Source organism: Chanodichthys erythropterus, chromosome 16 (assembly GCF_024489055.1).
Source record: "Chanodichthys erythropterus isolate Z2021 chromosome 16, ASM2448905v1, whole genome shotgun sequence".
Taxonomy (NCBI): domain Eukaryota; kingdom Metazoa; phylum Chordata; class Actinopteri; order Cypriniformes; family Xenocyprididae; genus Chanodichthys; species Chanodichthys erythropterus.
In genome coordinates this window covers 37,082,591-37,109,497 of record NC_090236.1, presented here as the reverse complement: position 1 = coordinate 37,109,497, position 26,907 = coordinate 37,082,591, and the positions used below count along the sequence as shown (strand labels likewise).

Here is a 26,907-nt window from a genome sequence, read left to right as displayed (position 1 = left end):
GTGCAAATAAGTCAGAATGCATGAAATAGCATTATACACCCCCTTTAAGCAAAAATTAGAGTGATCTGATTGTATTGTGAATATCAAATATCAAAATGTCTTCCATTTGTTAAACAGCTATTCAAACAAGAAAATAAAAATAATAGAATGTGGATCATTCTTAGACTGTGGCAATGGCATTTTCTCTCAGTTTTACAGTAATGTTAAACAGCCGTTAGTCAAACAAGAAAATAACAAGGATCAGGATCATAGTTAACACATACAGTGGTGGTCAGAATTATTGGCACCCTTGGTAAATATGAACAAAGATGACTATAAAAATGAATCTGCATTGTTTAGATTTTGATCTTTAATTCATAAAATGAGCAAAAATCTAACCTTTCATTGAAGGAAAAGAAAGTGGGGGGAAATTACATTACGAAATAAATGTTTTTCTCCAAAACGCATTGGCCACAATTATTGGCACCCCTAGAATTTTGTATGAGTAAAATATCTCTGAAGTATATCCCCAGTCATATTTACATTTTTTTTGGCATCAGGGTGATCATGAACATGAAATTGCCCAGCCATGACTTCCTGTTCCACAAGAGTATAAACATGAGGAAACACAAAGGCCAAATTCCCCTAATCATTCATCAAAGGAAAATCAAAGGATGTGCAGCAAAAGATTGTTGAGCTTCACAAAATAGAAAATGGCTGTAAGAAAATAGCTAAAGCATTGAAAATCCCCATTTCCACCATCAGGGCAATAATTAAGAAGTTCCAATCAACTAAAGATGTTACAAATCTGCCTGGAAGAGGACGAGTGTCTAAATCGTCCTAATGCACGGTGAGGAAGAGAGTTTGAGTAGCCAAAGACTCTCCAAGGATCACAGCTGGAGAATTGCAGAGATTTGTTGAGTCTTGAGTCTCAGAAAGCCTAAAAGAAAGATCAAACAGCATCATCCCCACAAGTTGTTCAGGAGGATTTCAAGAAAACCCAGATTCATCCAGAATCAATCTCCAGCATATTCAGTTGTCAGACACGACTGGAACTTCAAACGGGACTGGCTTCTATGGTCAGATGAAACTAAAAAAGAGCTTTATGGCAGCAAACCCACCAGATGGGTTTGGTGCACACAGGGATAAAAAGTACCCCATGTCCACGGTTATATATACTGCTGGATCTTTAATGTTATGGGCCTATTTTTCTGCTGGAGGTCCTGGACATCTTGTTCAGATTCATGGCATCATGGATTCTATCAAATACTAACAGATAAAAAATCAAAACCTTACCGCTTCTGCTAGAAATCCATTAATGGGCCATGGTTGGATCTTCCATCAGGACAATGATCCAAAAGAAACATCAAAATCAATGGTCTCTGATCTCTTGTCAGGTGTTCTCCATCTAGGTGTTCTCTAGATGAAGACTCAGAGCTGTTATCTTGGCAACAGGAGGTTGCAAAACCCTCAAAAAAGACAAAACATTTTCTTCAGACAAGGCTCAACAAGGACAGAACACACAAACATTAATTAAAAACTTCACAACAACAACCACTCATCTTATAATCCTAATTAAAATATCAATGGCTGTCAGAACGAAGGACTTCCTGTACTTAACCTTTTTAATCAAGGGTTCTTTGTACCGTCTATGGAAGTACTGGAAATGAACTATAAAGAGGATGAGAAGTAACTGCCAAAATAGCGGAAGTCTTTCTTTTTACTGCAACGGTATAAAGATCAGACAAAAATGCTTGTTTCTCTTCAATAATTTTACCAGCCATGTTTATAATCCTAAAAAGTTTGTTCTTACGTTTAACAGAAAGAAAATTAAACCAGAAAACCATATTAAATATAAATAAACCATACTAATATACGTTTTTACAACGTGCCCGTTTGGTCGTTTTGACGTTCTCATCAGGTTCCAGAGACGTACTGTTATAACGTTGCAATGACGAATATGGGAATCACAAATTTACGTCACTGGAACTTTTATTTGGTACGCCGCTACAACGAATATGGTCCGGTTCAGTTACTTCGTCACAACATAGCTGTGTTAGCCGGAAACTCTGGGACTCTGAGCTACATATCGCTGTTTATCTGTTCAATATAATGCCTTACTCACCTGTTGACCTTTCTCGCTTCTTGTGATAAGCTAGCCTATGCCACTCCCACACCATGAGTAGCTGGAGCAACTTTTCTATATGAAAATAGAAAAGAAAAGAAAAAAAACGTTTCTATACAAGACACGCACAGGCGAGTGACGTATGTAGACAATGTCCCGCCATCCCACCAGGTCTAAAATTTAATCACCTGTAATAGGCTCACAGAAAACTTTGTTCATTTTATTCCATTTTCAAAAAACATCACTTGGGTACCAAATAATGTCCACACAAGGACAAGGATTTCAGATATTACTATCTTTGTGGGGACATTTTGTCCCCACAACATAAGTATACCTGAATCACATGATTGAATTTTTTAATTAATCATGAATAACATTTCTTTTTCTTGCAGGAATAACACTTATTTGCTTTGGAAACCTACATGTCCCCAACACTTTGGCCAAAGTCAGTGTGTGTCTGAATCATGTGAAGAAATAAAGAAATCCAGATTTGCTTCTACCTAGTAACAGAAGGGTTTGCTGAAATATAGGCTACATATGAAGAACCAAGCACATTGTAGAAAAATGATGTAATGAATCACCTTTGCCATGCTCCTATACTATAAAAACTGTTGGATTCTTTTTTGCTGGTGGGATTTTCTCTGAAATTGGTCTGAGATCCTCCCAGTCACGATTAAAGCATATTGAAGGCATTGTCTAGTGTCTTGTCTGAAGCAACTCTGCCTCGAAGCAAATTGTCGACAGTAGACCCGCTAGAGTTTGTAAGTGTCGATTAGGGTTTGGGTTTAGGCATTTGAGTGTCAAATAAATGAAAATCAAGACAATGGCTGTTCTGCTGCTGGTGCTGCTGCTCTGTGCTGGAAGCTTATTTGCTCAAGATTTATTGTCACCAAGTGTGAACATCATTGCTGAGCCCCAGAAGCAACAATGCATGGAAGAAAGGATACAAAAACTAGAAGAAACACTGACCAAAATATTGAGTGATAATGAAGGTAAGGTGGATTTGTATTGATCATGTCATAGTGGGAAAACTTTACAATTTATGAACACTTTTAAAGAAATTACAACTTATACTTATTTTGAAGTTGATTGTTTATCAGCATTCTAACATTATCATATTAATGTGTTTTCTGAACAGCTTTGAAAACCTTAGTACAAGATTCAAAAAACAAGATTGAATCTCTCCAACAAAATTATGGCAAGTAAAAAAAGCACATTTTGTTCCCATAGACATTTTAAATTACACATTTTATTTGACTACACATTTTACATCAGTCCACTTATTTCCAGGCAAAAAGGTTGCTTTCTCAGCTGGACTTCTGGCTTCTGGATCAGGTCAAACTGGACCCTTTAGTGATTCCAAAACTCTGGAATACAAAAAAGTCTTTAGTAATGTTGGAAATGCCTACGACTCAAATACCGGTAAGTACTGTAAAGAGAATAACATTACAGGAATACAGTAACGGCATGCAGTTCTTAAACCTGTTCATATATGATGACATTTTCTGTGCATTACAGGTATTTTCACAGCACCAGTAAGAGGAGTCTATTACTTCAGATTTTACGGTCATTGTCATGGTGGAACCACAATGGCGATCACTCTCTTGAAGAATAGTCAAACCCAGTGCTCTGTTCATTCTGCGCGCCCAGTTAGCAATAGTAACGCCAGCAATGGTGTCGTTCTCACACTGGAGATTGGTGACAAGATTAATACAGTACTGTGGAAGGACGCCTGGGTTTATGATGATCCTGCAAGTTACACTAGTTTCAGTGGCTTTCTGATTTTCCCCTTGTAAACTCTTCCTGTATATGTGAACTGTATCTGAGTAAATAAGAGCAAATAGGGACAACAAAAGGGAGATAATTGTTTATGCTTCTTAGTTTATGATATGTTTAAGTCTGGACTTCTTCATACTTCTTTCTTAAAGTCTGAAAATAAACCAAACATGTCACCAAATTATGATTCACTTGCATTCTTACCTCCAGGTGGTCAGACACCAGCAAAGAATCAAAAAGTCAATGATAAACAGTCAAAATGAGATGTTTAAAGCTCATAGTGTGCAGTTAAATGATAAAATATTAATCATGCTTCACATCAAATTCATTTCATTGTTAATTTGAACTTAAAAGACAATTCTCACTACTTATCCTAAAAAAAAATCACTGACAGCATTTTCACTTGATCAAATATTTGCCAAGGTTAACATTGTTTTAAAAAGCCTGCATGAGAGTCATGGTTGTGAAACTGAAAAACAAAAAACAAGTAATTTATTTTAATATTTTTATTTTCCTGTAGAATTATTCAGAACTTTTCATCTTTTATGGGGAAATTCAATAGACTTAATTATTTTCATACTGTACAAACTAAATTCTATCCTTTAAACCAAACACAGAAAACTTTGTTCATTTTTTCCATTTTCAAAAATAAAAACATCACTTAGTATTTTCTTATGGGGACCAAAGATGTCCCTACAAGGTCAAGGACTTCAGATAACCATCTTTAAGTATACCTGAACCACACAACACACACACATGCTAAAATGCTAAAATGCTAAAATGTACTTCCCATGTACTCAATTCTATCTTATCTGGCCTGGACTTATTTGCTCCTCAAAAGTCACGCTCTGTTTCATTTGCAGTCCTGCTCCTTGGTATAATGAGGATTTGCGTATGCTGAAGACATCTTGCCGTAAAATGGAGCGTAGGCGTCTCAGGTCTGACTGTTCATCATGAAACATGGAAAGACTGCTTACAAGAATATAAGGCTGGTATTGTTTTCTGCCAGATCTGAAATGATTAATGACAATCAAGGAAATTCAAGACAACTTTTTAATTCTATTAACAAATTTCTGAATCGTAAAACTGTCTCTCATGTTACTGCTTCTGATCATCTCTGTAATAAGTTCCTGGATTTCTTTGGCACTAAGGTTGAAAATGTTCATAGAGGTTTATGTGCTTCTACTTCATTGTCTTCTTCAGCTGTTTTATTCCTTGTTATTCTGTTTCCATGTTTTCAAAATTTTGTACACTTGACACATATTCTCTTTTAGCAGAGGTCTCTAAAATGAAAGCAGCCACTTCTTTACTAGATCCCATACCGACTAGTTTGTTGTTGTCATGTTTTGCTTCTCTGTGTCCTATTGTTCTGAGTATTATAAATGACCCAACAACTTTTAAAATGGTAGCGATTACTGTTGTGGAAATTTTAATTTTTCATATGCTTTTTACCTGTATTCTTTTGAAATATGATGCTTATGGAACATGATATGATGTTGGCTTAAGTGGTAATGTTTAACATAGTGTTAACATAGATGTTGGAAATAGAAAGAGCAAGATATGGTATGGGGAAATGCAAGATGTATGTTAAAAACATGTCTGTGCTAACAATGTGTGGAAAGTTACAGCCACTAAGAGATGTTCCTAATATGGTAAAAGGACAGAGGCTTTGGCCTTGGAGGTTAGAGATATAAAAGTGAGGGGAAGCTTGTGTTTGCCTCTTATGCAGTAGAGTCGGAGTTGATTTTTTGCCACAACAAGATTCAGTTTCACATACCTCCTCCTCTTCTTCCAACAGATCTCTCTCCTCCTCAGAATCGTTTATCTCTTGCTCTTCCCTCTCTCTGTCTTTCCTGCTGGAATGCTGCAGGGAGGAAGCCTCACTCACTTCTGCCTTCACACTCTTCCCCTCTGAAGAAAAAGAAACATAATAACAATAAACAATCAGTTCACAATAAATTATATATATATATATATATATATATATATATATATATATATATATATATATATATATATATATATCCATCCATATATCCAGATAGACAGATATTCTTATAATATGACATGACAATATTATTAAATCATTCTAATCACTAACATATAGTTAAAGACAAATACAATTTTTTGATTTAATGGTATTTTAAAATGTTTTATTTTCGACAAAAGCTATGGATTATTGATTATTGTATATGGACCCATTTTAAGGGCATGTATGCTGTAAAAACTGTAAAAAAATACCGGATTTATTGCTGCGGTCTTTCTCCATCCTGTCCAGACTCTCCAGCAGATAGTCAACCTTGTGTTTGATTTGAGAAAGCTCTTTCTTAATAGTTTGGAGGTCATCTGCTTTTACTGAAAGAAAAAGAAAAACCCTGAATGCATGAAAGGGGTATTCCAAAGGAGAAATTTGAACTGCGTTGCATAGATAGGATATCTCCGGAAGGGGGATTAGGGCTGTGTGGCGCAGTTTGAGGTGTCTTGGCAAAAGGGAAGATTGAAACTGTGTTTATCAGTTTGAAGTGCCTTAACAGGTAGCGATCCTGTCGTGTGAGGAAGATCCATTTAGATCTGCTCTGATGGGTAGATCCGTTTAGATCCACTCTGATGGACAACAACAACAACAAAAAAACTCACTAAGACTTCCTAGCTCTTCCATCCAGATAGCAAAATTCTCTGTTTTACTGTTATTTCTATTCCTTATGTTCTATTTTTATTCTTCTTCTTTAAGTAAAGCACTTTGAATTACCATTGTGTATGAAATGTGCTATACAAATAAAATTGCCTTGCCTTGCCTAGGTAACTATCTTTAAGTAAACCCGAACCAGACAACACACACATGCTAAAAATGTACTTTCCGTGTACTCAATTCTATATTGACTCACCCTAGTGACTACTACAATAAACAAAACCCTTCCAACAACAGTCTAAAGTGCAAACGTTTACAAACTTTCGCAAGTATTGAAGAACAGCTTTTGCCATTCAAAGGTGAACTGTGGAATAATCACAGGAATAATTTGAGTGTCTGAAAATAAATGAAAATCAAGACAATGGCTGTTCTGCTGCTCTGTGCTGGAAGCTCAATTACTGAAGATTTATTATCACCAAGTGTGAACATCATTGTTGAGCTGGAGAAGCTAAAACTCATGGATGAAAGGATACAAAAACTAGAAGAAACACTGACCAAAGTATTGAGTGAGAAGGTGGATTTGTATTGAACATGTCATTGTGGAAAACTTATGAACTCTTTTAAAAGAAATTACAAATTACACATTTTTAAATTCATTGTATAGCAAGAGTCTAACTTTATTATATTAATGTGTATTCTGTACAGCTTTGAAAACGAGATTCACAAAACAAGCTTGAAACTGTCCAAAAAGAGAGTGATGGCAAGTATAAGGCACATTTTGTTCCCATAGACCAGGGGTACTCAACAGGCGGCCCGTCAGCATTAAATTTGTGGCCCGCATCATGCTACATATAAATGTATATTTATTATAATTTGACGCTGTAATCATCAGCAGAGAACGCGTCTAGTGTACGCGTGCAGCACAGTTTTTCTAACCGCAAAGAACAATATAAACTGAAGGCACTTTGCACGCGCGCATTGAATACTTTTTGCACTAATTTAGTTTGTCCACAAGGTGTCAGCACTGAAACGGGCTGTTGTTTCAGTCTGAAAAGAAACGGATAAGACGGAACAAGAGTAACAACAAACACAATAGCCGACCGTGTTGAAGAGCGCTTGTTTGAGGGGATTAAAAGATAGCAGCAACTCTAATTTTAAACCAGTACAAAGACATTTTATTGTAACTATTTGAGCGAAAAAGACTAGACAAGCATGAATCTCTCTAGTGCGCATGTGTCGAGCACTTGTGTTCGTGAATGCCATCAAAGGCTCGAGACTGTGCGCGCAAGTAAAAAACAAAGTAACCTTATTTTTCCATGATGAAATGCAGTTGACATTCCTCAAACTTTGCAGTGTGTAAGTTGCCAAGCAGCATGAAAAACAAACCTTTTATTCTTAATGTCAATGTGTTATAAACAGAAAGCAAGCAGCGCTCCCCTTACGGACAAACTCTTATCAGCCAGTGAACAACAGCCAGACCTTAAATTTCTTGTGAAAAGAAATGAAATAAGGATGAATAAGGAATGAATAAGGATTTCTTTTCATCAGTTCTTGTTTTTCTTTATGCATTTGTACATTAAGAATACAGCAAGACAAGCTATTAATCACTTTTTTAAATGCCATTTATCATGTTAAGTGACACTTTAAAAAGGACACCATACTATTAAGACTTAGCTAGATAATAACCTGCACTTTTAGTAAATAAACAGTAAAACTACAAATATTGTCTTAAGTAGGCCTAAATAAAAGTCTTACGTTCCAAGTTATAACTTGTGGCCCTTCGCGTTTCATTTGGTTGAAATGCGGCCCTCTTGGCCTCTGAACTTGAGTACTCCTGCCATAGACATTTCAGAGATTTAAAATACACATTTTATTTTACTACACAAACTTAAACAACATTAAAATAATTTAAAAAAAAAACAACTTTACCATTCATAACTGAATTATGGAATAATAACAGTCAACTGAGTGTCTGAAAAACATCTGAGAAGTGAGACAATGGCAGTTACTTCCACAAGATTTATTGTCACCTAATGTGGAAATTATTGCAGCTTATTTTGAACATGACATTATGGGGAAACTTTACAGTTTATAAAGTATTTTAAAGAAATTACAACGTATACTTCTTTTGAAGCTCATTGTGTAGCAACATTCTAACATTATCATATTAATGTGTATTCTGTACAGCTTTGAAAACCGAAGTACAAGATTCACAAAACAAGCTTGAAACTGTCCAAAAAGAGAGTGAAGGCAAGTATAAGGCACATTTTGTTTCCATAGACATTTCAGAGATTTAAAATACACATTTGATTACACAAACATTAAAATAACTGAAGAACAGCTTTTGCCATTCATAACTGAATAATGGAATAAGTCAATTGAGTGTCACCTAATGTGGAAATTACTGCAGCTTGTATTGAACATGACATCATGGGGAAACTTTACAATTCATTCATTCTAACATATTAATGTTTGTTCTGAACAGCTTTGAAAACTTTAGTACAGATTGAATCTCTCCAAAAAGAGAATGAAGGCAAGTAAAAAGCACATTTTGTTCCCATAAACATTTAAATGTTTTAAAATTTTTTAATTTTACATCATTCGATTCACTTTATTTCCAGGCAAAAAGGTTGCTTTCTCAGCTGGACTTCTGGCTTCTGGAACAGGAAACAGTGGGCCCTTTAGTGATACCAAAATTCTGGAATACAAAAAAGTCTTAATGTTGGAAATACCTACGACTCAAATACCGGTAAGTACTGTAAAGAGAATAACATTACAGGAATACAGTAACGGCATGCAGTTCTTAAACCAGTTCATATATGATGACATTTTCTCTGCATTACAGGTATTTTCACAGCACCAGTAAGAGGAGTCTATTACTTCAGATTTTACGGTATTTGTCAGGGTGGAACCACAATGGCGATCAGTCTCTTGAAGAATGGTCAAACCCAGTGCTCTCTGCATGACTGGAAGCCTGTTAGCAATGGTAACGCCAGCAATGGTGTCGTTCTCACACTGGAGATCAGTGACAAGATTAATACAGTACTGTGGAAGGACGCCTGGGTTTATGATGATCCTGCAAGTTACACTAGTTTTACTGGCTTTCTGATTTTCCCCTTGTGAATGTATGATTTTCCTCTTGTGAATATGAAAAATAATAAAAAACAAAAATTCTCACTACTTATCCTAAAAATCACTGACATTTTTCACATGATCAAATATTTGCCAAGGTTAACTTTGTTTTAAAAAGCCTGCATGAGTGTGAAACTGAAAAACAAAACATTTAATATTTTATTGAAATTTTCCCATAGAATTATTCCGAAACAGGGTATAGCTGCATGGGTCTGACGAAAAAATGGCCAGGCTTCATACAGATGTCTTTTGTCATTTTATTTTCTCTCTCTCCCTCTCTCTCTCCCTCTCTCTCTCCAGACACCCTGAAAACTACAATAAATAAAAAACATGATTTTCAAATATGCATTTCTCAAGTTTCTTGTTATAATGTCCACTGGTATGCAATCGAATGACGCAACAGAAAAAACAACAATCCAATGACCAGTAATAACACATTACATTTTTCATGCAGAGTGACACAAAACACCACAATACACAATATGCAATAAACACAAAGTAAATGACCATGTGCGCCTCCCAGACCACATGCAGATTAAGAAACTATCTTGAGGCTCTATGGGTGCTTCACAATATCCCTCCTTGTTTCCTACATAGTTTCCTCGCTCCTCCGTCCTCCATCCTATGATCCGGAAACCAATCAAGCTCAGCCATCTTGAACATCCGATGCATCGATGTCACGCTCCCTGAGAACCTGCTGCATGACTGGATTTAATAGGGAAAACTGCGAAAACGCAAGTAAAACAAACGATTACACCAAAGGTTGCAATTAAATGTGTTCCTTACAACTTGTCAAATAAACCTAAACCATGGATATCCAGGAGTCTGATTTCGACGCCGGGAAAATACATAAAGCAAATCTGCCTTTGAATATTGTATAGAACTACAATATCGGTAGGTTTAAATCCGAGTAATCACTTATATCAATGTTATATCGTCATACTGTCCAGCCCTAAAACTTGTATAGTTTTTGTCAATGTTTATTTAAAAACACCCAATTATGCAGAATTTAAGATGGTAAATATTTAATTGATGAGTTGTCAACACAATATATGATATGATTTTACCTCAAAATTCAACAATCTGATACAAAATGATAACTGCAAAATTAATGTTTCTGTGAACTGCAGCGATTCATTTGCTTTTTTCTGTAGCTTTCTGCAGTCTTTAAATATATACCTCAGATTTTGTGTCAAAGCTATTTGTATAGTCAATCACAAAGCTCTTTCTCGTTTTGGATGTGTTTTGTGTATTTTTCGCGTCATTCACGCTGAAAACCAATGCTGCCACTCTTTTGCCACTCAGTGAGCGTAACCGCAGTCATAACGGTCAACTGTGACGTCACGTGCATACCCTCTAGAGACGCAAAGGTATTTTTTTCCACCTTTTGACCACAAGATGTCGTTAGTGTGCACCGTGTTGAAAAGCTTCGAGTAATGAACCTTTTTACACTTGAGGGGAAAGCCTCGGTGCTTCGCAAAGCTTCATTTCGCCATTACTAATTAAAATAACTATTAAGAACAAATTACCTGATGCAAGCTCACACTTGTTTCCAGAGTCAATGAATGAATGAAACGAGGACGCGCTACACTTCCGTGCGTCTATTTATAGCGCGCCAACTACGTAATGACGCAAATCTTATAATTGCCCCAAAGACTTATGGGAGTTGTAGTACCAAACCCATACGTCACCCGGTTACAAATGAAAATCAAGAAAATGGCTGTTCTGCTGCCGGTCTGTGCGGAGCGCTCAGTTGCTCAGGATTTATTGTCAAAAACCGTGGACATTACTACTGAGCCCGAGAAGCTAAAACACATGGATGAAAGGATACAAAAACTAGAAGAAACACTGACCAAAGTATTGAGTGAGAATGAAGGTAAGGTGGATTTGTATTGAACATGTCATTGTGGAAAATGTATGAACTCTTTTAAAGAAATTACAAATTACACGTTTTTAAATTCATTGTTTATCAACAATGTAACATCATCATATTAATGATGATTATCATTATAATTTACAGGGGCGTCGGACTGGGGGGGTAAAGGGTACCGAGTACCCAGGGCCCGAGGCGGGGGGCTAATTTCTAATGACTTTTGGGAACGGATTGCAGTTTTTCCGCCAGGATTTTGTGAGACTGTGGTGGGTGGACATCAGGCCTGGACTGGTAATCTGGCATACCGGGCAAATGCCCGGTGGGCCGACACACTTGGGGGCGGGGCCGCGATATAATATGATTTTTTTTTTTTTTTAGAGACATAAAATTGGCCAACGACCGGCCCATAAAGCAGAGACAGCCAGGGCTGGACTGGGACAAAGAAATGGCCCTGGCATTTTTGCTCAGACCGGCCCACCACAATCGGTCGGACACCACCCACCAGTACACCATCCTTGCAGTCCCTGTAAATATGCATACCTACTGTTCCATTCCCCAAAGCCCCTACAAAGCTGAGTAGTAAGTGCAAGTGGACCAGTGTACTCACTCTCGCTTGACTGACTCCCTGGTGATCAAAAGTGGCAGTGGAGTAGGGCCTACACACCAATAGACAGCAAAGATCAGAAAAAAATTCTTATTTTAAGTGTTTAACTTTGCATTATAATCTTGATGGACAATGTGCTCCATGTTATAAAAGCTAGTTAACCCTTAGAACATGGATGTAGTATACTGATAATTCTATAAAGAATATACAAGTATACAAATATACTTTGTTTTAAAGAGCACAAACCCCTCTTTAAGTGTCAAACATTTACCTCTTATTGTTTAGATACTCCCCATTAAAAACAATGAAAAAAACTATAGCCTACTACCAAATTACTCGCAAAAAACGTCCTAATAAAATGATATACATGTTATTCACTTGCCATAAACAACCAAGTGTTCATACCAGAGTAATGGGGTACAAGAGCTACAAAACATAACTTTTTATAGCTGAAAAGTGAGATCTAGTAGACCATCATCACGACTAACGGCTATAAATAGACACCTATAGTCTCGTTGTGAAATAAACACATCATCAGTAATATTACATTAAAATAATAACCTGATTTTTTTTTTTTTTTTTTTTTTTTGAAAAACCAAATTGCATCATTTCAGGTTTTTCTAGTTAACGAGAAGGGCCGTTACTGCATAAGTGAACTCTGATAGCTACAAGGGCACTGCTAGCTACAAAAAACAGTGCAAAACAACTTTTGCTGTGCTATTTGACTTTAGCTGACTGAGTGACCAGTGCAGTAGGTGACAGTCTGACTTTATAATAACGACGACGATTATGTTGTCTTGTAGCCTAATATTCATTAATTTAGGTAAAGCATCATCATCGTCGTCGCATCGTGAGTCCCTCGCTCCCTCCCTCCCTGTTAATCATGTAACTACCCTGCTTACCGCTTGTATTATACTCTCCTGCTTACTCTGTCCCTCATTGGCTTCACTGTCAGACACCTGCTGCTCCTCTGCCTGACAGGTGTCTCTTCTATGTTCTTGCACGTCGTCAGGTACTGTAAACTGAAGCTACTGTAACCGTACTAAACATGTCAGTAATTTTTGCACGTTGAGGCATCAACCTCAAAATTTTTTATTTTATTTTTTTGCCCGCAACTTCTCCGCACCCCCCTTGCACTTGCGCTTTTGTTTCTCCATCCGAATCCACAGATGTTTTGGCTCTGAGAACTGCATATGACACACGAAACACAGGGGACGGGGTGGAGTCTGTTAAGAGATGTGATTGGGCCAGCCCAGTGTCAGTATGGAAAATGAACCAATGGGCCGCTGTCTCTGCTTTATGGGCCGGTCGTTGGCCAATTTTATGTCTATAAAAAAAATTTAAAAAAATCATATTATATCGCGGCCCCGCCCCCAAGTGTGTCGGCCCACCGGGCATTTGCCCGGTATGCCAGATTACCAGTCCAGGCCTGCTTAAACCTATAATTTCGTTTTTAAAAAATTAATTATGCATTTAAAAGTTGCAGAATGGATTAATTTGGAGACTCTGAAATCGGCAGAGATCAGGCAATGCAAAACAAAATCTGACATTGGGAAATAGTGAGGGGGACAAAAATTATAATATATAAGTTTAATGGTTCCTACGCCCCTGGTTTAATGCACATTTTAATGATTGATTTTGACTTATTATGACTTATTTTAAAACGTAATTCAAAGACTGAATGTCTAGTTTGGCGGTTAGTGTACCCTGTGATTCTATAGTCTGCATTTATTTTAAACAGAAAAATAATCAGCAATTAACTTGTACTTAGCCTACACTTTAAGAAAGTTATTGTGACAATAAAGGATATTTTAGCAACCATTTGAAGCCATATATTTCAGTTTCAGACAAAAATATATTAATCAGAGTGTGGCTTATTTTGTTTACATTTTAAAGGTGCCCTAGAATCAAAAATTGAATTTATCTTGGCATAGTTGAATAACAAGAGTTCAGTACATGGAAAAGACATACACTGAGTTTCAAACCCCATTGCTTCCTCTTTCTTATGTAAATCTCGTTTTTTTTAAAAGACTGTAATATAGTTGAGAGCTTGTGTGGCAGGGAGCACGCGATTTAAAGGGGCGGCGTGCTGAAAAAATCAGTGTATAGTTGATGCCCCAAAATAGTTAAAAAAAATTCATTAAAAAAATCTATGGGGTATTTTGAGCTGAAACTTAACAGACACATTTAGGAGACACCTTAGACTTATTTTAAATCTTGTGAAAAAGCATTCTTGGGCACCTTTTAAGTTTTTTTATGATAAAAATGCAATACCCCACCCATTGGTATCACTATGGTATTTGGTACGGGAGCCCAGCAAGATGGTTTGTACCCAGGGCCCAAAATTTGGCGCTACGCCCCTGATTATAATATTTAATGATGATCATCATTATAATATTTAATGATGATCATCATTATAATATTTAATGATGATCATCATTATCATATTTTATATTAATGTGTATTCTGTACAGTTTTGAAAACCGAAGTACGAGATTCACAAAACAAGCTTGAAACTGTCCAAAAAGAGAGTGAAGGCAAGTATAAGGCACATTTAGTTCCCATAGACATTTCAGAGATTTAAAATACACATTTTATTACACAAACATTAAAATAACTGAAGAACAGCTTTTGCCATTCATAACTGAATAATGGAATAAGTCAATTGAGTGTCACCTAATGTGGAAATTGTTGCAGCTTGTATTGAACATGACATCATGAGGAAACTTTACAATTCATTCATTCTAACATTATCATATTAATGTGTTTTCTGAACAGCTTTGAAAACCCTAGTACAAGATTCACAATCTAAGATTGAATCTCTCCAAAAAGAGAACGAAGGCAAGTAAAAAGCACATTTAGTTCCCATAGACATTTCAGAGATTTAAAATACACATTTTATTACACAAACATTAAAATAACTGAAGAACAGCTTTTGCCATTCATAACTGAATAATGGAATAAGTCAATTGAGTGTCACCTAATGTGGAAATTACTGCAGCTTGTATTGAACATGACATTATGGGGAAACTTTACAATTCATCTATTCTAACATTATCATATTAATGTGTTTTCTGAACAGCTTTGAAAACCCTAGTACAAGATTCACAATCTAAGATTGAATCTCTCCAAAAAGAGAACGAAGGCAAGTAAAAAGCACATTTAGTTCCCATAGACATTTCAGAGATTTAAAATACACATTTTATTTTATTACACAAACTTACGCAACATTAAAATAATAAAAAAAAACAACAACTTTACCGTTCATAACTGAATTATGGAATAATAACAGTCAACTGAGTGTCTGAAAAACAACTGAGAAGTGAGACAATGGCAGTTACTTCCACAAGATTTATTGTCACCTAATGTGGAAATTATTGCAGCTTATTTTGAACATGACATTATGGGGAAACTTTACAGTTTATAAAGTATTTTAAAGAAATTACAACGTATACTTCTTTTGAAGCTCATTGTTTAGCAACATTCTAACTTTATTATATTAATGTGTATTCTGTACAGCTTTGAAAACCTTAGTACAAGATTCACAATCTAAGATTGAATCTCTCCAAAAAGAGAATGAAGGCAAGTAAAAAAAAAAACACATTTTGTTCCTATAGACATTTAAATGTTTTAAAATACACATTTTACATCAATCGATTTGCTTATTTCCAGGCAAAAAGGTTGCTTTCTCAGCTGGACTTCTGGCTTCTGGAACAGGTCAAACTGGACCCTTTACTGATTCCAAAACTCTGGAATACAAAAAAGTCTTTAGTAATGTTGGAAATGCCTACGACTCAAATACCGGTAAGTACTGTAAAGAGAATACTATTACAGGAATACAGTAACGGCATGCCGTTCTTAAACCTGTTCATATATGATGACATTTTCTGTGCATTACAGGTATTTTCACAGCACCAGTAAGAGGAGTCTATTACTTCAGATTTTACGGTCATTGTCATGGTGGAACCACAATGGCGATCAGTCTCTTGAAAAATAGTCAAACCCAGTGCTCTTTGCATGACTGGAAGCCTTTTAGCAATGGTAACGCCAGCAATGGTGTCGTTCTCACACTGGAGATCGGTGATCAGATTTATACACATCTTTGGAAGGACACCTGGGTTTATGACGATCCTGCAAGTTACACTAGTTTCAGTGGCTTTCTGATTTTCCCCTTGTGAACGTTTGAATCTTTTATAACTTTTATCCAGTGCTAAATGTAATGCAAAACACAACTGTTCCTGTATATGTGAACTGTATCTGAGTAAATAAGAGTAAATAGGGACAACGAAAGGGAGATCATTGTTTATGCTTCTTAGTTACATATGTTTAAGAAAGAAGTATGAAGAAGTCTAGACTTAAAGGGATAGTTCACCCAAAAATGAAAATGTGATGGTTATCTGCTTACCCGCAGGGCATCCAAGATATAGGTGACTTTGTTCCTTCAGTAGAACACAAATTATGATTTTTAGCTCCAACCATTGCAGTCTGTCAGTCTTATAATGCGTGTCAATGGTAACAATTCATGAGTAAAAAAATATGCATAGACAAATCCAAATTAAACCCTGCGGCTCGTGACGACACATTGATGTCCTAAGACACGAAACGATCGGGTTTGTGCAAGAAACTGAACAGTATTTATATAATTGTTTACCTCTAATACACCACTATGTCCAACTGCGTTCAGCACTCAGTGAGGTCTGATTGCGCTCTGACAACGGAAGTGATGTCTAGCACTCATTGAAGTACAAGCGCGAGACATCACTGCCGTTGTCAGAACGCGATCAGAACTCATTAACCGAACGCAGTTGGACATAGTGGTGTTTTAAAGGTAAAAAATGATATACTGTTCGGTTTCTCACACAAACTTGATCGTTTCGTGTCTTAGGACATCAATGTGTCGTCACAAACCGCAGGGTTTAATTTGGATTTGTCTAAGCATATTTTTTGACTCTTATAAATTGTGTTACCATTGACACGCATTATAAGACTGACAGACGGCAACGGTGGGAGCTAAAAATCATCATTTGTGTTCTACTGAAGAAACAAAGTCACCTACATCTTGGATGCACCGGGGGTAAGCAGATAAACATCAAATTTTCATTTTTGGGTGAACTATCCCTTTAAGTCTGAAAATAAACCAAACATGTCACCAAATTATGATTCACTTGCATTCTTACCTCCAGGTGGTCAGACACCAGCAAAGAATCAGAAAGTCAATGATAAACAGTCAAAATTAGACCTTTAAAGCTCATAGTGTGTGGTTAAATGATAATATATTAATCATACTTCACATCAAATTCATTTTATTGTTAATATGAATGAAAAATTATAATAAAAACAACTAACTTAAAAGGCAATTGTCACTACTTATTCTAAAAACAGCGTTTTCACTTGATCTTATATTTGCAAAGGTTAAAATTGTTTAAAAAAGCCTACATGAGTGTCAAACAAAAACAAGTCATTTAATTTAATATTTTATTGAAATTTTCCTGTAGAATTATTCTGAAACAGGGTAATATAAAAAAGACAAGTAAATACAAACATAGATGTTTCATGGAAGCTTGTTGTCTCTCTGTAGAAGAGCCGTTCAAGTTTCTCCCTTTAAAAATACAAATGTTTACCTTTGTTCACAGAAAGAAAATTCCCATAAGAGACACAGGGCAACAGGGAACAGGCCAGTTTTACTCTGAGAATGCATAATGGACATATTCTTCATATTCTGAAAAATAAAAACCTCTCTGGTTCTTGTCAGAGTGATGAAGAATAACTGGAGAATGTAAGAGGTTCGGACACTTCAAAAGCCTGAAAAGTTGTCATGCTTACATTAAGAATAAACTGACATCAGTGAAGCTGATGTAATTGTAGTGTCAGTTATTATAAGAGTGCAGGCATTTACATCATAATAGACAAATCCTTTAAAGACTGGCTTCAACCTTTCAAAAGAACTGAAAGGGCTGAATTTTGAGTGTGTGTCTGGTATCCTTGGTGCTTAAAACAGCTTATGAGTCGTCGCCATTAACACTGTCGCCATCATCTTCTCCTTCCACATGCTCTCCCTCTTCCTCCTCCTCTTCCTCTTCTTCATTCTCTCCTCCCTGGCTTTTAACCTGAGAGGGAAAATAAACTTGCTATAGTTGGAAACAGATCTTAGAGACCCAAACATCATTCACAACATTAGATATCTTTACTCAGATCATGTCCTCGCACTAATAGAGTGGTGCGGTATGACGTCAGAACACAGTCCAATTCTCTGCTTGTTCCTTCGAGATTTTGCTATGGGGTTTAAGAATGGGGGTTTTCGATTTATGTGTAAAATAAAGCCCATGGTAAACATAACTCGACCATACTTTGACATTGATGTTCTACAATGTAAATTACAGACACCCATAGCGAAAATGCAGATTTTGAAGCAGTTATGTTCATTTTTGAAAACATACTTTAATAACTAGGACAGCACCAATGACACTTCATCTTAACCTCCATAATTCAGATTCAGTTTCACATACCTCCTCCTCTTCTTCCAACAGATCTCTCTCCTCCTCAGAATCGTTTATCTCTTGCTCTTCCCTCTCTCTGTCTTTCTTGCTGGAATGCTGCAGGGAGGAAGCCTCACTCACTTCTGCCTTCACACTCTTCCCCTCTGAAGAAAAAGAAACATAATAACAATAAACAATCAGTTCACAATAAATTATATATATCCATCCATATATCCAGATAAATGCAATATTCTTATGTAATAATATAAAATAACAGTATTATTAAATCATTCTAATCACTAACATATAGTTAAAGACAAATACAAGTTTTGATTTTTAATGGCATTTTAAGATGTATTATTTTAGACAAAAACTATGGATTATTGATTACTGTATATGGACCCATTTTAAGGGCATGTATGGGGACCGTGCTGCAAAAACTCAGGGGAAAAAAAAAAATGGAGAATGTTACCGGATTTCTTGCTGTGGTCTTTCTCCATCCTGTCCAGACTCTCCAGCAGATAGTCAACCTTGTGTTTGATTTGAGAAAGCTCTTTCTTAATAGTTTGGAGGTCATCTGCTTTTACTGAAAGAAAAAGAAAAACCCTGAATGCATGTATAAACTGACAAGCCAACCAATGTCAAAAATGTAAAAAAGTGATGTTATGGACAGTAAGGCAATGTTAAAGTGATAGTTCACCCCAAAATGAAAATCATTTCATCATGTACTCACCCTCATGTCGTTCCAAACCTGCAAGACTTTCATTCATCTTCGGAACACAAAAGATGATATTTTAAAGGGATAGTTCACCCAAAAATGAAAAATTTGATGTTTATCTTCTTACCCCCAGTGCATCCAAGATGTACGTGACTTCGTTTCTTCAGTAGAACACAAATGATGATTTTTAACTCCAACCGTTGCCGTCTTATAATGCGAGTGAACGGGAACACAATTTATAAGAGTCAAAAAATATGCACAGACAAATCCAAATTAAACCCTGCGGCTCATGACGACACATTGATGTCTGAGGTCTGATCGAGCTCTGACAACGGCAGTAATGTCTAGCACTCTGTCAGAGCGCGATCAGACCTCACTAAACGAGTGCTGAACGCAGTTGGACATAGTGGTATATCAGAGGTAAAAATTATATAAATAATGTTCGTTTTCTCGCACAAACCAATCGTTTCGTGTCTTAGGACATCAATGTGTCATCACGAGCCGCAGGGTTTAATTTGGAATTGTCTGTGCATGTTTTTTTTTACTCTTATAAATTGTGTTCCCATTCACTCGCATTATAAGACGGTTGGAGTTAAAAATCATCATTTGTGTTCTACTGAAGAAACAAAGTCACCTACATCTTGGATGTGCTGGGGGTAAGCAAATAAACATCTAATTTTCATTTTTGGGTGAACTATCCCTTTAATAAAATCTGAGCCAGTTCTGTACTCTCCATTTACAGCTACACAACTACCACTTTAACGCTTCAAAAAGTTCATAAGAAGAAATGGTAAAATGTTTAGTCCAAATTTTCTGAAGAGACTCAATCACTTTATATGATAAACAGATTGAATTTACCCTTTTACTCACATATAAATATTGATCAGCGAACATAAAGGCTTACCCGAACCTGCTTGATGTGCGATCAAAACCTCTTGCGGAAGCTCAAACGTACTGCGTAACACGAGAATGAACCTCATTGGTTTTCGCACGTCAAAAACTCATGCTTAAGCTTCTGTTTACCACAACTGATGTGAGAGTTGATCAAAGTTTATATGTGAATAAAAGCCTACATTAAATCTGTTCATCATATAAAGAGATTGAGTCTCTTCAGAAAATTTGGACTAAACCGCACAATTCATATGGATTAGTTTCACGATCTCTTTATGAACGTTTTGAAGTGTCAAAGTGGTAGTTGCGTAGCTGTCAATGGAGGGACAGAAATCTCTCAGATTTCATCATTGGGACTGTTTACACCTGGTCACTTCATGCATTTTCACTGATCGGATAGCTATCAGAAACGCATTCGAAACGGATATAAATCCGATCACTTAAACCACTTCAGGAGGTGGTCTGGGACAAATTCCAGTCAAAACTGAACAGGTCTAAATGCATCTGGCTGTCGAAACCACTTATGTAAATTTAACTCCTCTCAAAAATACTGAAAAATAAATGTGTGAGCGCATGTTATATGCTAAATAACATGTTATAGTTGCGCCACTGCAGCAAGCATCACCGCAGATGAGCAGCTGATATCCATTCAGCCAGGCAACGCGCAAATCAAACTGAAAGGTGCTCAAAACACAATCATCCTTAAAAGTAATGAGAATAAATTATCTTTCCAGTGCTGATGCTATGCTCTCTCCTATTGCGTCTTTGATTTTGAAATTAGCCGATGATCAATAAAATGTTGCTTTTGGTGACGTGAACTCCATGAAATCTGCATGTGTGGGAATTTAAGATCGGATCTATATCCATTTTGCGGAGACACATTTATGTGGCCGTGTGTAGATGCAATCGTTTTTATAAATCAGACAGCTATCCGATCAGAGAAAATGCATGAAGTGACCAGGTGTAAACAGGCCCAAAAAGATCTTCATTTGTGTTCCGAAGTTGAACAAAAGTCTTATAGGTTTAGGATGACATGAGGCTGAGTAAATGATGACAGAAATGTTCATTTTTGGGTGAACTAACCCTTTAACGTCAACTACCAGACAGAAGAAAAAAAAACAACCAACATTTATTTAACGCATTTGTCACCGGTAGATGAATATAAAATAAAGAAAAAGGTACTGACGGGCTCGAGAGGGCGTCCGCTGGCTGCTCTTGGAAGAAGTTGAGAAACTGGACTTGGTGCGGCGGCTGGTTCCCCCGCTCATGCTGACCCGTGGACGTTTGGAAGGGATCACAGCCCGTGACAGAGGAGGTGGCGGCGGCGGGGGCACACGGGAAGGATATGAATACATTCTGTACAACACAAAGAGATTGAGGTGTCAGCAAAAAGTGTACACATTTATATATATATCAATAACTGCAGGTCTTACCTGTCATAGTACTCTCTCTGGAAATCATAATCAAGCTCAAAACCAGAACTACTGCTGGAGAGACTGTAGAGAAATAGAGATTTTAACAAAAATAAAATTGGTTTATTTGAATAAAACAATAAAATGGGTGAATATATAATTGTATTCCTTACCTGTACATATCTCCAGCTGACCGCTTTGATGTATTTGACCTGTGAGGTTTTGGCTCTCCTGCCAAGTTAATATCTGATTGAGGGACAAGGCAATTGCTCAGTTGAAAGGGAACTATATGATAAGGTTAAACAATAAGATTTTTAATGTCCTCACCAAGCACCTGTCCAACGACCATCCGGCCGTCCTCTCCTGCTACAGCCGCTCGTGCGTTCCTCTCGTTGACGTACTGGACAAAGGCGTAGCCCTTATGCACAGAGCAGCCGACAATCTTGCCGTATTTGCTAAAAATAGCTTCAACATCTGCCTTGGTGACCAACATAGTGTTTAGGTTTCCAATGAAGACCCGTGAGTTCAGCGACCGCGGGTCTGTCTTATTTGTGACGTTGCTGGCTATCAGCTGACTAGCGCTGGGAGGACGACTAGGGCAGTGTAAAGAGAAATAAGGAACAAAAATTAGTATATTTCCAAAGGGGAAAGCTAGCAAAACTTTGAGCCTTTACTACTGAGGAATGTGTTTGCTAATATGTGGATGATCCCAAAGAGGACAATACAATTCCTCAATAATTAATACAAAGAAAACACATGTGATGTTTGACATGGAAAGAAACATGCGACTCACTCCATGGCGTCACTGCAGGGCAGTTGTTTGTGTAGTAGCCCAAAGTGCAGATTTCTCTCAGCCGAAACAACTCCAGCACCCGACCAGTGAGCGGCACCTGGCTCCTAACAGTTACACTGAGAACAAAAACACTCATTACATCTGGACATGGTTAGTTTTGTTTTAATCAATACATTTGAAATTCTGTTTTGAATATACACTACCAATTTAAAAGTTTTGAAACCATTTTTAATGTTTTTTAACAAAGTCTCTAATGCTCATTAAGTCTGCATTTATTTCATAATAAATACAGAAAAAATAATAATATTGTGAAATATTATTACAATTTAAAATTATGGTTTTCTATTTTAATATATTTTAAAATATAATTTATTCCTGTGATCAAAGCTGAATTTTCAGCATCATTACTCCAGTCTTCAGTGTCACATGATCCTTCAGAAATCATTCTAATATGCTGATTTGATACTCCTTTATTATCAATGTTGGAAACAGTTGTGCTGCTTAATATTTTTTTGGAAACTGTGATACTTTTTTCAGGATTCATTGATGAATAAAAGGTTAAAAAGAACAGCATTTATTCAAAATATAAATCTTTTCTAACAATATAAATCTTTACTATCACTTCACATCCGTGCTGAATAAAATTATTTCTTTCCAAAAAAAAAAAAAAAAAGGAAAAATTACTGAACAGTAGTGTATATTGTTAGAAAACATTTCTATTTTAAATAAAATTATTTAAATATTATTAAAAATATAAATATTAACCGTTTTCAACATTGATAAATCAGCCTATCAATGATTTCTGAAGGATCATGTGACACTGAAGACTGGAGTAATTATGCTGAAAAATTCAGCTTTGATCGCATAAATAAATTATATTTTAAAGTATATTAAAATGGAAAACCATTATTTTAAATTGTAAAAATATTTCACAATATTGTTTTTTTTCTGTATTTATTATAAAATAAATGCAGCCTTAATGAGCATGAGAGACTTAATAAACCTCTCAGATTTAATAAAAAATATCTTAATTTGTGTTCTGAAGATGAACAAAGGTCTTACAGGTGTGGAACGACAAGAGGGTGAGTAATTACATTATTTTCATTTTTCAGTGTACTAAACTTTTACATGATAGCAAAGACTATAGAATAACACAAGACGTGTCACTCGTATTGTTTTGAATTGGAGAAAGTGTAACGCGCAATATGGCGGAATAAGTCCCGCCTTCTAAATAAGAGCCAATCGCCGACTGGTAAAGTAACCGCGTCACTGCAGCAGAAGCACCGGTTTCTATAGAAACAGTCAGACGCGCATTTAGGTCTGCGCATGCGCATTAGCTTGATCCAGCCTAAAAATACAGTTTTTTGTCATGATTCGAGCGTTTGGATAAAACATTTATAAGACAGCTGTTGTCAGATTTCACTGGCGATTTCAAATATGAAATGTAATCGTAAGGTTGGCAAACAGTTTTGGAGAATTTGATGTTTCCCCATTCAAAGAGATAGGGCATGATGCCCAGGATGCCCGAGAGGCGTTTAAAAGATGGCCGCCGAGTGAAATGACTTGTCTTAAAGGGACTTTGATGATAGTCACATGACAAATCCTGGAAGACCTTCTGAACGGATATAAACATACTTTTATAGAAAGACAAATTTAAAATATAACAAATTAGTAGAATTAATGAATTATGAATAATGTACTGCCATTGTAAGAATAACATGCAATCAATAAAAAAGCAACTGTAGTCTGATTACGAGTATTTGAAATGTAATCCAATCCAGATTACATGCAAGTTAACGCGTTACACAGCAGCTGACTGCGGTGAGGCTGTTTCATCAGGCGGATGCTGCACCAGGAGAAACCCCGATATGAATGTAAATCGCTTTGAATGTAAGGTAGAGCACAGTAAAGCGCTTCATAAACGCCTCATTCATTCATCATTGTGGTCGCGATATCGCGAGGAACAAGACAATCGAGTTTGAATTTCCCATTTAACACTCGCGAACGCGGTTTGGTTTCTTTACACGGAAATCATTGATTCAAGGCACCATAACTCAAAACAACTCAACACATGTGCAGAAATTCAAATTCATGAAATGTAATTCTCGAAGCAGACAATGGAGACAAACCGCTCTGCAGGGCCTCGACAATCATAAACATTTCTGTAAATGCACGAAAAATATGCAAAGGTCATTGTTGATTTAAAAAATGTATATAATACAAAAACTACTCACCAAAAGCTTAAAACGTGCTATTTAAGAAGGATTAATAATCTTTCACTGCCTGCAAAAAGGCAACAACTGTGTGTGAATTCGCGCGAGCAGTCAATCTGCTACGACATAAAGATGGCCACTCATTTTTCAAGTTAAAAGTCATGACTTTTTTGTTGTTGTTATTAGCCCTTCTCGTCTAAACCACGTAACGCTGACCTATATAGTGTTTATAAAATATAAAACAAGATCTATCATGTTTACTGTGGTGACGTGTGATATTAAATCGCAGTTTCGTCAACTCAAATGAGTAAGGGCTTGTATTTTGAAAGAATCATGACCTTTCGAGTCGCGTCGCGCGCCCTACACACACACACACACACACACACACATATATATATATATATATATAATTGCATTCAGTTTACTGTGTGCCTCTATGATTGATGGTCTTTGCTTATTTCTCATCACCTAATATTTTGGTTTTAATGTAGCCTATTATGAATGTCTGGAAATAATGTGAACATTAAATGGTTGACAGAGGAGGATGAGGTCTTTTCAATACCTAAACTACAGTTTTTCTTCAGCAAAGTTGGTTTGCTCAGTGGCTGATTAGAGGCATTTAACCCCCTGATGGTTTTTGGAGTCTGTTTAAGAAATGTTCTATTTTGTACCAGGCCATTTGTGGTTTTTAAATTCTTTTTGTTCAATAAAGTTATTGCAAAAAAAAAAAAAAAGGCATTTGCAATAATTAAAAAAAATTGCGTAAATGGCATGAAACTTTGGTGCTTAACACTTTCTAGATCTACAAATAAAAAAAATACATTGGAATGATATCTGTTTTTATGTTGGTGTGAAAAAAGTAACACTTGTCACCTTCAGTGTCTTTAATGTTTTTACTCAATATTTGTACAGTTTTTGGAAAATTTATGATATCTTTTAAATTTATATAATTATGTTAAAAATGTTTTTATACAAAAACAGCTTTTTATGTAAAATTCACTTTGTAAAAGACCCACATTTATAACTTTCATTAATGGGGATAACATGGATAATTTGACATGGTTTAGTGTAAGATTTTTTTGGAAAATTCAGTTTTAAAAGTAAACAATTATCACTTTTACCAGTAGATGGCTGCAGAGCTCCACTATTTGATATTTGACTGACTGAAAGACATCTTTGTTTTTTCAATTGGATTCATATCTAAATATTATGAAACCACAATTATAAAAATAAAAATGACTTTTTGTCAAAGTTTAGCATTTTTTATACTGGAAAAAAAAACACAGAATCCATGTGCTTTATTTGCTGATTAGTTATTCCCGTTCAGTTCATTGCATTTTGATGTTCATGTTGTGCATTTGTGCCCAATATGTAATATAACTGTTTGTTTCTGTTAATTTTTGTTCTGTTACAGTTAGTAACTGAAGTGTAGATTAAATTTGTAGAATTATATGAAAAACAGATTACAAACAACTTTTCTCTGTAACATCTTGTTCAGGTTTGATTCTAATCATAATGTAACATTATTAAAAACAATGATTTTTTCAGTAGAAAAAAATGTTAAACTTTTGACAAAAAAATCTTTTACTGTTATAATTGTGATTTCATAATATTTAGATATGAATCCAACTGAAAAAAACTTGTGAAAAGATGTCTTTCAGTCAGTCAAATATCAAATAGTGGAGCTCTGCTGCCATCTACTGGTTAAAGTGATTTTTTTTTTTACTTTTAAAACTGCATTTTTCAAAAGATGGGCAAAAATCTTACACTAAACCATCAAATTATCAATGTTATTACCATGAATGAAAGTTAGAAATGTGGGTCTTATATTAAAATAAATTTTACATGAAAAAAAAAGTTTTTGTATAAAAACCTATTAAAAAATATTTTTAAATTTATTTATATAAATTTAAAAGATATAATAAATCTTCCAAAAATGCACAGATGTTAAGTAAAAACATTAATAAACAGAGTAAAATTACACTTGTTTTAAAATATACAATTATTTTGTTACAAAATTACATTTTGTTGCCTGGGGTCTGCAGAGACCCCGAAGGTCACGAGTGTACACCCTAAACGAAGGGTTAAATATATTAATTGTAAAGCTCTTTACTGTGGCCTAAAGACACTGAACCACCGAGACATACATCTGTATTGTGAAAAGCGCTATAAATATGATTCATCAGTAGTCCTGTGAAACGATTTTATCATCATTTTTTCTCTTTGTGTACTACTCAAAATGATGAAGCAACACAATATAAATCTGCCTCAAAATCAAACAGACCA

The 26,907-nt window shown here is 35.9% G+C and overlaps 3 protein-coding genes and 1 pseudogene across 6 annotated transcripts; 3 read left to right on the top strand and 1 right to left on the bottom strand.

Moving 5' to 3' along the window:
- The first annotated feature begins 2,776 nt into the window (after positions 1 to 2,776).
- LOC137003637 (complement C1q-like protein 4) lies at positions 2,777 to 3,900 on the top strand. Its single transcript, XM_067363854.1, has 4 exons — positions 2,777 to 3,096; positions 3,243 to 3,302; positions 3,395 to 3,526; positions 3,623 to 3,900. Exons 1-4 carry the CDS (start codon positions 2,913 to 2,915, stop codon positions 3,898 to 3,900), a joined length of 654 nt encoding a protein of 217 aa, XP_067219955.1. The 5' UTR covers positions 2,777 to 2,912.
- Positions 3,901 to 6,930: 3,030 nt separating this feature from the next.
- Positions 6,931 to 9,632, top strand: LOC137003824 (complement C1q-like protein 2; annotated as a pseudogene).
- Positions 9,633 to 11,342: 1,710 nt separating this feature from the next.
- Positions 11,343 to 16,514, top strand: LOC137002913 (complement C1q-like protein 2). 4 transcript variants are annotated; one of them, XM_067362852.1, is made up of 9 exons: positions 11,361 to 11,517; positions 11,662 to 11,780; positions 11,893 to 12,040; positions 14,593 to 14,655; positions 14,897 to 14,959; positions 15,201 to 15,263; positions 15,638 to 15,700; positions 15,791 to 15,922; positions 16,019 to 16,514. In XM_067362852.1, exons 1-9 carry the CDS (start codon positions 11,457 to 11,459, stop codon positions 16,294 to 16,296), a joined length of 990 nt encoding a protein of 329 aa, XP_067218953.1. In that variant the 5' UTR covers positions 11,361 to 11,456; the 3' UTR covers positions 16,297 to 16,514. The 4 variants fall into 4 exon arrangements, with proteins under 4 accessions (XP_067218955.1, XP_067218953.1, XP_067218956.1 ...); XM_067362853.1 differs by lacking the exon at positions 11,662 to 11,780 and having other exon boundaries at positions 11,388 to 11,517; XM_067362855.1 differs by lacking the exons at positions 11,662 to 11,780; positions 11,893 to 12,040.
- Positions 16,515 to 17,197: 683 nt separating this feature from the next.
- On the bottom strand, positions 17,198 to 25,564 carry LOC137002615 (heterogeneous nuclear ribonucleoprotein C). The gene is made up of 9 exons (XM_067362376.1): positions 24,643 to 25,564; positions 22,409 to 22,524; positions 21,943 to 22,208; positions 21,789 to 21,861; positions 21,637 to 21,699; positions 21,390 to 21,559; positions 19,067 to 19,180; positions 18,625 to 18,758; positions 17,198 to 18,225 (listed from the first exon to the last, which is right to left on the bottom strand). The coding sequence occupies exons 2-9, from the start codon at positions 22,411 to 22,413 to the stop codon at positions 18,118 to 18,120; spliced, it is 933 nt and encodes a 310-aa protein (XP_067218477.1). The 5' UTR covers positions 22,414 to 22,524; positions 24,643 to 25,564; the 3' UTR covers positions 17,198 to 18,117.
- Positions 25,565 to 26,907: the final 1,343 nt, after the last annotated feature.